At 55.4% G+C, this 12,090-nt stretch overlaps 1 protein-coding gene across 1 annotated transcript in view; it reads right to left on the bottom strand.

Moving 5' to 3' along the window:
• Positions 1 to 12,090, bottom strand: part of washc2c (WASH complex subunit 2C) — a 135,114-nt gene that overhangs the window by 116,509 nt on the left and 6,515 nt on the right. The window contains exons 4-7 of the mRNA XM_072491838.1: positions 9,094 to 9,258; positions 8,075 to 8,140; positions 6,249 to 6,422; positions 2,238 to 2,331 (exon numbers count right to left, since the gene is read on the bottom strand). Coding sequence (XP_072347939.1) covers positions 2,238 to 2,331; positions 6,249 to 6,422; positions 8,075 to 8,140; positions 9,094 to 9,258 — 499 coding nt within the window. The remainder of the gene's footprint in view (positions 1 to 2,237; positions 2,332 to 6,248; positions 6,423 to 8,074; positions 8,141 to 9,093; positions 9,259 to 12,090) is intronic.

Raw genomic sequence — 12,090 nt, 5'->3', positions numbered from 1 at the left:
ACCTTCCAAACCCACGACCGCTACCATCTAGAAGGACAAGAGCAGCAGATACCTGGGAACCCCACCACCTGGAGGTTCCCCTCCAAGACACTCACCACCCTGACTTAGAAATATATCGGTCGCTCCGTCACTGTCGGTGGGGCAACATTCTGGAATTCCCTCCCTAACAGCACTGAGCGACTGTAGTGGTTCAAGAGGCAGCTCACCACCACCTTCTGAAGGTCAACTAAGGATGGACAATGAGGTCTGGCCTAACCAACGAAGCCCACATCCACTCAGTAATAATCAAAAAAGCCCCTCAGTTGAATCCAAGGCAGTCACAGCCACCTTCGAGGGGAATTAAGAACGGACATCAAATCTGGCCTCGCCACAAACACCCACATCCCGTGGACGAATCCCATTCCTGCCAATGGTGCTGTCTATCTAATGCCAATCTAATACTGACAAATACTGATTAGTGCAAGTGTCACTTCGAATGGTGTGCTGAATGCTGGAATTTCAGACAAATTGTAATCTAGGTATTTGGTGCAGAAAGGGTTAGAATCCTGGGTTAGTATTCATGACTCCTGCAGGCACGATTTTAAAAGAAAGCCTAGTTTGAAAGACTACCAGATTTTGGAGACGGGGTGCAGTTAAAGCATCGTAAAAAGCTTGAGCCAATGGAATGTTGTTTGGATTAAGGGGATTCCCTGTGGAGTTAATTAGATTTCAGCTTGGTGCGATGATGTAATTACAGGGAGGAGCCATGGTATCAGGAATGTTGCAGAAAAGTTTAGTTGGGAGGTGTGAGCAGAAGTCAAGAACCTCAGTTCAGACAAAAGATATGTCGGTAGCTAGATTAGCAGTTTCTTTCCAAGCTGTTCAGAAGAGTGAAATTAGGTGAGCTAAAACAAGCTGAGGCAGCTTCCGAAGAGAGACAGCCAGAGTTTCTGCATGGTTCTGAGAGGATTCAGGTCTTTACTTTAAAGCAGTGGCACAAGATCTTTCTTTCTCAAAGAACATCTCTACAAAGCAGGTATTCCGGAGTGCTGTGTTCAACAGAGGATTGAGAGCAGAAATAATGTTTTTTGATGTTTGAATGGGAAGATAGGGTTACTGTATACACTGTATTAATTAGCATTGTTTAAGGGGTAATTGTAAGCTATTTTCTGGTGTCATGTTAAAGATATTTTAATACTGTGTTAGTAATAAAGTTGGTTTTAATCTACCATATCCCTAATTTTGTGTGAAATTACTCCTGGAGTGAGGCATCTTTTCCTCACAGTCTGACAAAGTTAAACAAAATATTGGGGCTTCTGTCCAGTAACCAAACCACGGTCTGGTCCGGGATCGGAATAATGGGTTTCGGATTGCTCCATATCAGTTAATCACTTGTTGTTCACAGGGAAAAGTCTGGGTGGGGGTTTAATTCTCGTTCCCTCAAATCACAGAACATGTCGCACAAATTGCTACAAAAGCGGTCACTATCATTATTTTGCGTGCAAAGAAATGTAAAGACCACCTCAAACACTGTCCCCCCGCCCCCACCATGGACATACTATCGAGCGATTGCCGGCAATTACTTACCCCCGACCAGACCCCCCCGCTGTCTAACTCCAGATGAATGCTTGTTCCTCACTCCCTCAGATGCCGAACGCTCAGGGTGGGATTTTGCTGCCCTTCTCGTCTGCGGGATCTTCTAATCCCGCTGAAGATGACCCCCCCCCCCCGCCCCCCCCCCCACCCTCCCAAAAACAGCAGGGTCCCCAGTGGTGGGGACAAGGAAGCCAGGCGAAGTGGCACAAAAGCCGGCAGGATCGGATGACCCCTCCGGTGGCCAATGCTGGAAAACACACGTGGAGGGAAGGCCGGAAAATCCCACCCTCGATCACGGATTCCCAATCGGTTATCCTGTCCCAAAACCAACTAGCTAAACCACCCCCCTCTTCGACAACTCATGTTACCTCCTGACCTTCCCTTTCCTTTCCAGAGCTGGGTATCCCGCCTTTGGTAAAGCTCTCCAACGCTCTTGTATGTGACATTCGCCATATAAATGCAAAATAGCCTGCGGCTTATTATTTCCTAACTGGCGCAGTTTATTTTCCGGTCACTGTGAAACAAGGCGTGAATCTCGGAGGCTGACTGCCCGGGTGACCGACATATTTTGGGTGGAACACTTTATCAGGTGCTAGCAGGCACGAGGTGGGCACGGTTCCATCGACCACAACAGGGGTCCTTTTCACCCTCGACTTTAGTACCTTCACTGGAGAGGTCACCCAGGCCGACATCCTCCTCCTCCATGAACTGCTGAGAGCCAATGATATATGGCAGGGGCCTGTCGATGTACAGATCCTGGAATTGACACCACAAAATACAAACAGCATATGTAACGGTAACTTCATACGTATAAAAGAGAAATCAGGGGAGCGCGCGCGAGGGGGGGGGGGGGGGGGAGAGGAGAGAGCGCGAGGGGGGGGGGGAGGAGAGAAGAGAGCGCGGGGGGGGGGGGGGGGGAGAGAGAAGAGAGCACACGCCCGGGGGGGGGGGGGGAGAAGAGAGCGCGCGTCCGGGGGTGGGGGGGGGGGGGGGAGAAGAGAGCGCGAGGGAGGGGGGGGAGAAGAGAAGAGAACGCGAGGGGGGGGGGGGGAGAAGAGAAGAGAGCGCGAGGGGGGGGGGGGGAGAAGAGAAGAGAGCGCGAGGGGGGGGGGGAGAAGAGAAGAGAGCGCGCGCCCAAGGGGAGGGGGGGGGGGGAAGAGAAGAGAGCGCGCGCCCAAGGGGAGGGGGGGGGGGGAAAGAGAAGAGAGCGCGCGCCCAAGGGGAGGGGGGGGGGGAAGGGAGAGCGCGCGCCCAAGGGGAGGGGGGGGGGGAAGGGAGAGCGCGCGCCCAAGGGGAGGGGGGGGGGAAGGGAGAGCGCGCGCCCAAGGGGAGGGGGGGGGAAGGGAGAGCGCGCGCCCAAGGGGAGGGGGGGGGAAAGGGAGAGCGCGCGCCCAAGGGGAGGGGGGGGGGGAAGGGAGAGCGCGCGCCCAAGGGGAGGGGGGGGGGGAAGGGAGAGCGCGCGCCCAAGGGGAGGGGGGGGGGGGAAGGGAGAGCGCGCGCCCAAGGGGAGGGGGGGGGGGGAAGGGAGAGCGCGCGCCCAAGGGGAGGGGGGGGGGGGGGGGAGAGCGCGCGCCCAAGGGGAGGGAGGGGGGAAGGGCGCGCCCAAGGGGAGGGAGGGGGGAAGGGCGCGCCCAAGGGGGGGGGGGGGAAGAGCGCGCCGGGGGGGGAGAGCGCGCCAGGGGGGAGCGCGCGCCAGGGGGGAGCGCGCGCCAGGGGGGAGCGCGCGCCAGGGGGGAGCGCGCGCCAGGGGGGAGCGCGCGCCAGGGGGGAGCGCGCGCCAGGGGGGAGCGCGCGCCGGGGGGGAGCGCGCGCCGGGGGGGAGCGCGCGCCGGGGGGGAGCGCGCGCCGGGGGGGGAGCGCGCGCCGGGGGGGAGAGCGCGCCGGGGGGGAGAGCGCGCCGGGGGGGAGAGCGCGCCGGGGGGGGAGAGCGCGCCGGGGGGGAGAGCGCGCCGGGGGGGGAGAGCGCGCCGGGGGGGAGAGCGCGCCGGGGGGGGAGAGCGCGCCGGGGGGGAGAGCGCGCCGGGGGGGAGAGCGCGCCGGGGGGGGAGAGCGCGCCGGGGGGGAGAGCGCGCCGGGGGGGGAGAGCGCGCCGGGGGGGAGAGCGCGCCGGGGGGGAGCGCGCGCCGGGGGGGAGAGCGCGCCGGGGGGGAGAGCGCGCCGGGGGGGAGAGCGCGCCGGGGGGGAGAGCGCGCCGGGGGGGGAGAGCGCGCCGGGGGGGGAGAGCGCGCCGGGGGGGAGAGCGCGCCAGGGGGGGAGAGCGCGCCAGGGGGGAGAGCGCGCCAGGGGGGGAGAGCGCGCCAGGGGGGAGAGCGCGCCAGGGGGGAGAGCGCGCCAGGGGGGAGAGCGCGCCAGGGGGGAGAGCGCGCCAGGGGGGAGAGCGCGCCAGGGGGGAGAGCGCGCCAGGGGGGGAGAGCGCGCCAGGGGGGGAGAGCGCGCCAGGGGGGGAGAGCGCGCCAGGGGGGAGAGCGCGCCAGGGGGGAGAGCGCGCCAGGGGGGAGAGCGCGCCAGGGGGGAGAGCGCGCCAGGGGGGAGAGCGCGCCAGGGGGGAGAGCGCGCCAGGGGGGAGAGCGCGCCAGGGGGGAGAGCGCGCCAGGGGGGAGAGCGCGCCAGGGGGGGAGAGCGCGCCAGGGGGGAGAGCGCGCCAGGGGGGAGAGCGCGCCAGGGGGGGAGAGCGCGCCAGGGGGGAGAGCGCGCCAGGGGGGAGAGCGCGCCAGGGGGGAGAGCGCGCCAGGGGGGAGAGCGCGCCAGGGGGGGAGAGCGCGCCAGGGGGGAGAGCGCGCCAGGGGGGAGAGCGCGCCAGGGGGGAGAGCGCGCCAGGGGGGAGAGCGCGCCAGGGGGGAGAGCGCGCCAGGGGGGAGAGCGCGCCAGGGGGGAGAGCGCGCCAGGGGGGAGAGCGCGCCAGGGGGGAGAGCGCGCCAGGGGGGAGAGCGCGCCAGGGGGGAGAGCGCGCCAGGGGGGAGAGCGCACCAGGGGGGAGAGCGCACCAGGGGGGAGAGCGCACCAGGGGGGAGAGCGCACCAGGGGGGAGAGCGCACCAGGGGGGAGAGCGCACCAGGGGGGAGAGCGCACCAGGGGGGAGAGCGCACCAGGGGGGAGAGCACGCTAGGGGGGAGAGCGCGCTAGGGGGAGAGCGCGAGGGCGAGAGAGAGAGCGCAAGAGAGCGAAGACTGGACCTCGCAATGGCTAAACGGAACTTTAAACACATCATAATCCTGGCCGACTGATGCAGTACTGATGGAGTGCTGCACTGTCAGGAAGTGAGATGTTCGACCATGGCCTTCTCAGGTACACAATGTCTCAGTCAACATCATCGGAAACAGATTGCGTGGCCATTATCACAGGGCTGCGTGCGGGATCTTGCCGTGCGCAAACGACCGGTTTCCGACATCACAACAGTGGCTGCCCGCAAAATCAATTCACCGGCTGTCAAAGTGTTTCTGGACACCCCCGAGGTTGCGAAGGGCCCCACAGAAATTCAAGTTCAGGGCAGCACGGTGGCGCAGTGATTATCACTGCGGTCTCACGGCGCCGAGGTCCCAGGTTCGATCCCGGCTCTGGGTCACTGTCCGTGTGGAGTTTGCACATTCTCCCCGTGTTTGCGTGGGTTTCACCCCCAGAACCCAAAGATGTGCAGGGTAGGTGGATTGAACATGCTAAATTGCCCCTTAATTGGAAGAAATTAATTGGGTACTCTAAATTTTTAAAAAAAGAAATTAAAGTTCTTTTATTTCCCTTTTCTTCAAAAGGTGGGGAAACGTCGGCTGTGGCAACAGCCCCGGTTTTCCCATTTCCATGGGAATGTCTGATTATTTATAGAGAAACAATGGGCTGGGGTTCGGGGAACAGGGCGAGTGATGGAGCAGAGTCAAGATGTTCGTTTGGAGAGCTGGTGCAGAACTAGATGCCGAATGGCCCCCTGCTGCACTGTAACAACTGTGCGATGTTCTGGCCAATAACGATCGATAATAAACCCGCCTTTAATCGTTTACCCCAGTCTTCGCTGCAATTTGGCTGCAGTATTTCCCCACACTGACCACATTTCAAAAGTACAGCATTGGATTTGAAATACTTTGGGGTTTATGCATTGGGGGTGTTACATGCGCAATGTTCTTATTGGAAGACACACTTTTGTGAGAATCAAAATCATTCTCGGTTTACTATTTAGCTGCAGCGACACAGCGGGTTACACGCGAGGCAGTGCTAGCTCCTTAACATAGTCTTCATTAATCCTACCTCATCAAACGCAGGGGGCAGGAAATAAACCAGCCACTGCTCCTGGCCAGTAATTCCTGCTACAAAATACACACGGGATGATAGGTAGAGGCGGTTTTGTCACACCACACCCAACCACAGCTGCATGGTTCACACTCACTGGAAAGGGGCCACTGGTGTCTTCAGACAGATAATACCCGAGCAAGTCCCACCTTTCAAACAGTAGACGGTGAAGCACTTTGGGATGTTGTTGAATTCATGAAAGGTGCGACACAAATGCAAGTCTGTCTTTCTAGAAGTCAACGTCAGGAAAGAGGGAAGGTAGCGAAGGGAGAACGAAGGAATGTTAAGCTAACGTGCAGCTACAATGAATGGATTCCCAATTGGGTCAGGGAGTCAGGCTAACGCGAGGCTCCCTTCCCCTCACTCACACCCCGCCATCTCTGTCCGTCGCCACTCACCTTGGGCTCCAGCAGGTGTTCCACTCTCTCATTCGTTTCCTCGTCCTCGGAGTCCGAGTTTCCCGCCTTGATGTCCAGTTGTTCGAAGGCCGACTCCAGGACTCGCAGTCCGTGGCGCACGGCTTCCTGGACCTTGGGAATCAGCTCCGCCTCCTTCTGCTCCCGCGTTCTCTCCTGCCCAAATCAAACAGGCCAACACTTCAGGACCACAGCGGGAAAAACTGGGCCTGTATCCAATCAAGAGCACAGCATTGCCCAATAAATATAGCAGCTCTATATCCCAGGAGACCGAACAGCAGCATCTTAAGCTTGGCTGCACCTCAAGATAAAACAATTCACAAAGTTACCTTCTTGCCAGTCGAATTTTGGTTTTGTGCATTTTTCTGTTACTCAATGGGTGTGGGATTCGCCACACTCATTGCCCATCCCTAATTGCCCCTCTAGAAGGTGGTGGTGAGCTACCTTCTTGAACTGTTGTGGTCCCTGTTGTGTACATCCTCCCTAGCAGCCCAGTGGGTGTGAGTTCCAGGTTTTTGACCCAGTGACAGTGAAGGAACTGCGATATATTTCCAGGCCAGGAAGCAGAATGGCTTGGAGGGGAAGGTGGCATTCCCGGCGTTCCCATCTGTCTGCCGCCCTTGTCCTTCTAGCTGGTAGCAGTCGTGGGTTTGGAAGGTGCTGCCTAAGGAGCCTTAGTGAGTTCCTGCAGCACATCGTGTAGATGGTACACACGGCTGCCACTGTGCGTCGGCGGTGGAGGGAGTGAATGTTTGTGGGAGGGGTAACAATAATCATGTGGCTACTTGTCCAGGATGGTGTTGGGCGGCTCGAGTGTTGTTGGAGCTGCACTCATCCAGGTAAGTGGAGAGGATTCCATCACACTACTGACTTTTTGCCTTGTAGATGGTGGACTGGCTTTGGAGGGATCAGGGGAAAGTTACCCCCGGCAGGATTCCCCACCTCTGACTTGCCCTGGCAGCCACAGTGTTAACATGGCTAGTTCAGTTCAATTTCTGGTCAACGATAACCCGCAGGATGTTGATGATCCAGTGATGGTAATGGCATTAAATGCCAAGGGGCGATGGTTAGATCCTCCCTTGTAGGAGATGGTCATTGCCTGACACTTGTGTGGTGTGAATGTAATTTGCCACTTAGTCAGGCCAAGTCTGGATACAGTCCAGGTCTTGCTGCATTTGGACAGGGACTGCTTCATTATCTGAGTCGTCGCGAATGGTGCTGACCATTGTGCAGTCAGGTCTTTGATGCAGCAGGTTAAGGAGGTTGGACACTACGCGGAGGACTCCCTGCAACGATGTCCTGGAGCTGAGATGATTGACCTCCAACAACCACAACCATTTCCCTATGCCAGGTATGACCCCCCCAACCAGCGGAGAATTCCCCGACTCCCGTTATTCCTATTTTTGCCATTGCCACACTGATGTCAAGGGCAGTCATTCTCACCTCAGGGTTTCAGCTCTTTTGCCCATGTTTGAACCAGGGCGGTTATAGCACCCCACACCTGAACCCTCACCTGAAACCCACAAGGGGATGCGCAACAGTTAAGAGTGAGCAGGACTAGGAACCCTAACTGATTTATCCCGACGTCCAACCCAGAGAAGACTAATGCCCACAGCGGCTGCTTACCAACTCGCTGGCGCCAATCAGGTAACCCAGTACAGGCCAAGGTGATCAGAACTAGGCCATCGTGTGGGGTGCATGGCTGGAGAAAGCGAAAACTTAAAAAGCCGAAATAAAATCAGAACTGAACGATTCACGTGTCAAAGTAGAACTCTCCTCGGGCCTGGTTGAACGGTTCAGTTACGTACCGGCTCGACTGGTTTCCCTCCACTCTCTGGTTTTGCGGCTTCTTCCACTTCTTCATCGTAAACTCTCTGCAAGAACAAATAGCCACAGTTTGCCGCCACTTTCCTGTACGGATAGCGAATCATCTCGGGCAGAGCACCCACAAATCAATCAATGCCAACTAACCACCAGCTAATACGGCTCAGGGATACGGTTATGGGCGAGGCGTTTTCAGAACCCCAAAATGTATCATGGAGTTCAACCAACCTCTCCCTTGAATGGATTTGTTGCTTTTCCGAGCACACGGCTTGTTCCCCAGGTGTGGGATTACAATTATGGACACGTGGGTTTTTAAACACAAAACACTGTTTATTCCATGAACTCAAATGAACATCTTAAATAAACATTGGATCTCTTAACACCCCTTACTTCAAAGATAACTCAGAAAATATTGCAACAGTAAATACTTCCTTAAAATGTTCCTTCAAACTTCCAAGCGACTTAACATCTTTAAACAGTATCACATCAGGTTAAAGGATATATATTTTTTCTGTAGAATGGCAGAGATATATTAGCTTGGGTGACTTCAGCTCCAGCACCTTGCTTTCTTCATGCAGCTCTCTGGAAGCCCACAGACTCACCCACACTGCTTTCTCAAACCTGGCTTTCTCCCTTCAAGCAACTCACAGCAAACCTGAACTTCTCAAGCTGCTGTCTCAAATTGGCTTTCTCCTTTTAATCAGCTCACAGCAAAACAGCCAGGCACTTTTAAACTGCTCTCAGCAAAACCAGCCAGGCACTTTTAAACTGCTCTCAGCAAAACCAGCCAGGCACTTTTCAACCTAACTGCAAAACCAAACTGCAAAGTGGCTGAACTGAGTTGAGCTCCACCCATTCTAGAACATCACTGTTTTCTTAAAGGTACATTTTCTTAAAGGTGCGCACGCACATAACCGCTCCCTTACACCATGCAGACTGCCTTGTCGTCAATCCGGTGTGGGCTCGGAGGGAAGGAGCTGGCGAATGCTCCCCTCATACTCACATTTTCGATGAACTGAATATTGGATAGCATCAGGAAATCATTGAAGACATTGTGGAGGCGCGAGTCAGTGGCCTTGGTATGCTGAACCAGGCCATCAAGCTGCTTCTCAATCTCATGTGTGCGGGACAGCATCCGCTGGGAGAAATCTTGCAGAAACAGAAGAAGCTGTCGACAAAAAATATTAAATCATCAGTGACACGCGCAAGTTAATGCAGAATCACCAGGCCGTGTAACATATCTGGTCTCAAACCGATACTCGCTGAAACCCCTTACAACGGGGTGGCTCCCACCACTAACAAGTGGGGCACAGTGCTTAGCACTGCTGCCTCACAGCTCCAGGGACCCGGGTTCAATTCCGGCCTCGGGCCACTGTCGATGCGGAGTCTGCACGTTCTCCCTGTGTCTGCGTGGGTTTCCTCCGGGAGCTCCGGTTTCCTCCCACAGTAACAGAAATGTGCAGGTTAGGTGGATCGGCCATGATAAATTGCTCCTTAGTGTCCAAAGGTTAGGTGGGGTTACGGGGATACGTCAGGGGAGTTGACCTAGATAAGGTGCTCTTTCGGAGGGACAGTGCAGACTCGATGGGCCGAATGACCTCCTTCTGTACTGGAGGGATTCTATGATCCCCAATCCCAAACCCCCCCCACCACCCAACCAAACCCACATTCCCGCAATAGTCTCCCCGAACAGGCGCCGGAATGTGGCGACTAGGGGCTTGTCACAGTAACTTCATTTGAAGCCTACTTGTGACAATAAGCGATTTTCATTCCATTCCATTGTTGGTCTCGGATATCTTCAAACTCCTCAAGCGATTGGCTGTTCTTACGCCCAAGCTCAAACCTCTGGGGCGGAGTTTATTCTTACACGGGGATGTGGGCATCATTGGCAAGGCCTACCATTTATTGCCCATCCCTAACAGCCCTTGAGCTGAGTGATTTGCTGGGCTATATCAGAGGGCAGAGTCTGGAGTGGCAGGTAGGACAGACCTGGTGAGGACGGCAGATTTCCTTCCCTAAAAGGGACACCAGATGCGAAAACAGAAAAATGCTGAAAAATCTCAGCAGGTCTGACAGCATCTGTGGAGAGAGGAGGGAGCTAACGTTTCGGGTCTGGATGACTCTTTGTCAAAAGCAACGCGAGCGTGATGGGTCTTTCCGACAATCAATGATAGTTTCATGCTCAGCATTGCTCAGACTGGCTTTGCAATCCAGACTTATCAACTGAATTTAAATTCCACTAGCTGCCGTGGTGGGATTCGAACCCCCGTTCCCAGAGCCTGAGCCCCTGGCTGACTAGTTCAATGACGTTACCACGACGCCACTGCCTTCTGCAACAGCAACACAAACAAGTGTTTCCCTGCCCTTCCCTTGGCCAGTGTTGCGACCCTCTCCGTTTATCAATAGCTACAACATCCAGGGGGGAAATCATAGCCACAGCAGTATAATGAGTCTGCCTGCAGTGAGCATGGATAGTATTCAAATAGCCTCAACTGGTTTGCATCTCTCCCGGTAACGAGTTTAGGACAGCAGTTTAGATAATAATCAAGTGTAAATAGCTTATGGAAGCGAAACAGATTAAACACAATTGGGAAGGTCCCAGAGATATACATGTGTTAATGTACACTCAAGGGAGTTGATGGGGGCAGACAGCCGAATACACAGACGGCGTAATCAAAGCACAACAAAGGTGTAACTGACAAGTCCCTGAGAAGCCAGGAGAGGCAGTTACCACCTAGCAGTCTCAGGAAGCAGCAGGCCACTTTCCAGCCACCACTTCTGAAGGCCACGTTTACAGCAAAGAAGCTTCTGGGTCTTAGTGCCAAGGCAGGGCAGAAAACCTTCGTACGGGCGGTTTTCAAATATCTTCGCTGGATCAGGAAAAAGACGATTCCCAGATAGGAGTATCATCCCTGTAATGTGTGGTAACTATAGCTGGTTATTCAAAAGTTGTTTGGGGAACACGGTGGCGCAGTGGTTAGCACCGCAAGCACCAGGGACCCGGGTTTGGTTCCGACCTCAGGTGACTGCGTGGAATTTGCACGTTCTTGCCGTGTGCGCGTGGGTTTCCTCCGGGTGCTCCGGTTTCCTCCCACAGTCCAAAGACGTGCAGGTTAGGTGGATTGGCCGTGATAAGCTGCCCTTAGGTGGCCAAAAAGGTTAGGAGGGGTTATTGGGTTACGGGGATAGGATGGAAGTGAGGGCTTAAGTGGGTCGGTGCAGACTCGATGGGCCGAATGGCCTCCTTCTGCACTGTATGTTCTATGTTCTAATCTCCACAGTGATATAGATGGAATGGTGGAGTGGGCGATAAAGTGACAGATGGAATTTAACTGAGACGTGTGAGGCCATGCATTTAGGGAGGTCAAAGAGTTATTGGGGGTACGCAATAAATGGGAATATACCAAGAGGGGTAGATGGAGTGAGAGATCTTGGCGTACAGGTACACAGGTTCTTAAAGACAGCAGTTCAAGCAGACAGGGTTGTTAAGAAAGCTTATGGAATGTTCTCCATCGGCAGAGGTATAGAATATAAAAGGAAGGATAGGATGTTAGAATTGTATAAAACACTGGTGATGCCGCAACTGGAGTATTGTGCGCAGTTCTGGTCACCACATTACAGGAAGGACGTTATTGCTCTGGAGAGAGGGTAGAGGAGGTTTACAAGAATGTTGCCAGGGCTGGAAAAGTGTAGCTACGAGGAGAGATTGGGGTTATTTTCCTTGGAGCAAAGGCGGCTGAGGGGTGACTTAATTGAGATATATAAAATTATGAGGGGACAGGGGTTCCAATGAAATGAAAATCGCTTACTGTCACGAGTAGACTTCAAAGAAGTTACTGTGAAAAGCCCCTAGTCGCCACATTCCGGCGCCTGTTCGGGGAGGCTGGTACGGGAATTGAACCGTGCTGCTGGCCTGCATGGGTCTGCTTTAAAAGCCAGCGATTTAGCCCAGTGTGCTAAACCTGCCACCACAACAGCTGGCGGAATTTAAATTAAATTC

Source organism: Scyliorhinus torazame, chromosome 28 (assembly GCF_047496885.1).
Source record: "Scyliorhinus torazame isolate Kashiwa2021f chromosome 28, sScyTor2.1, whole genome shotgun sequence".
NCBI lineage: Eukaryota > Metazoa > Chordata > Chondrichthyes > Carcharhiniformes > Scyliorhinidae > Scyliorhinus > Scyliorhinus torazame.
Note: the sequence above shows the minus strand (reverse complement) of the source record. Positions and strands in the feature narration are given on the sequence as shown.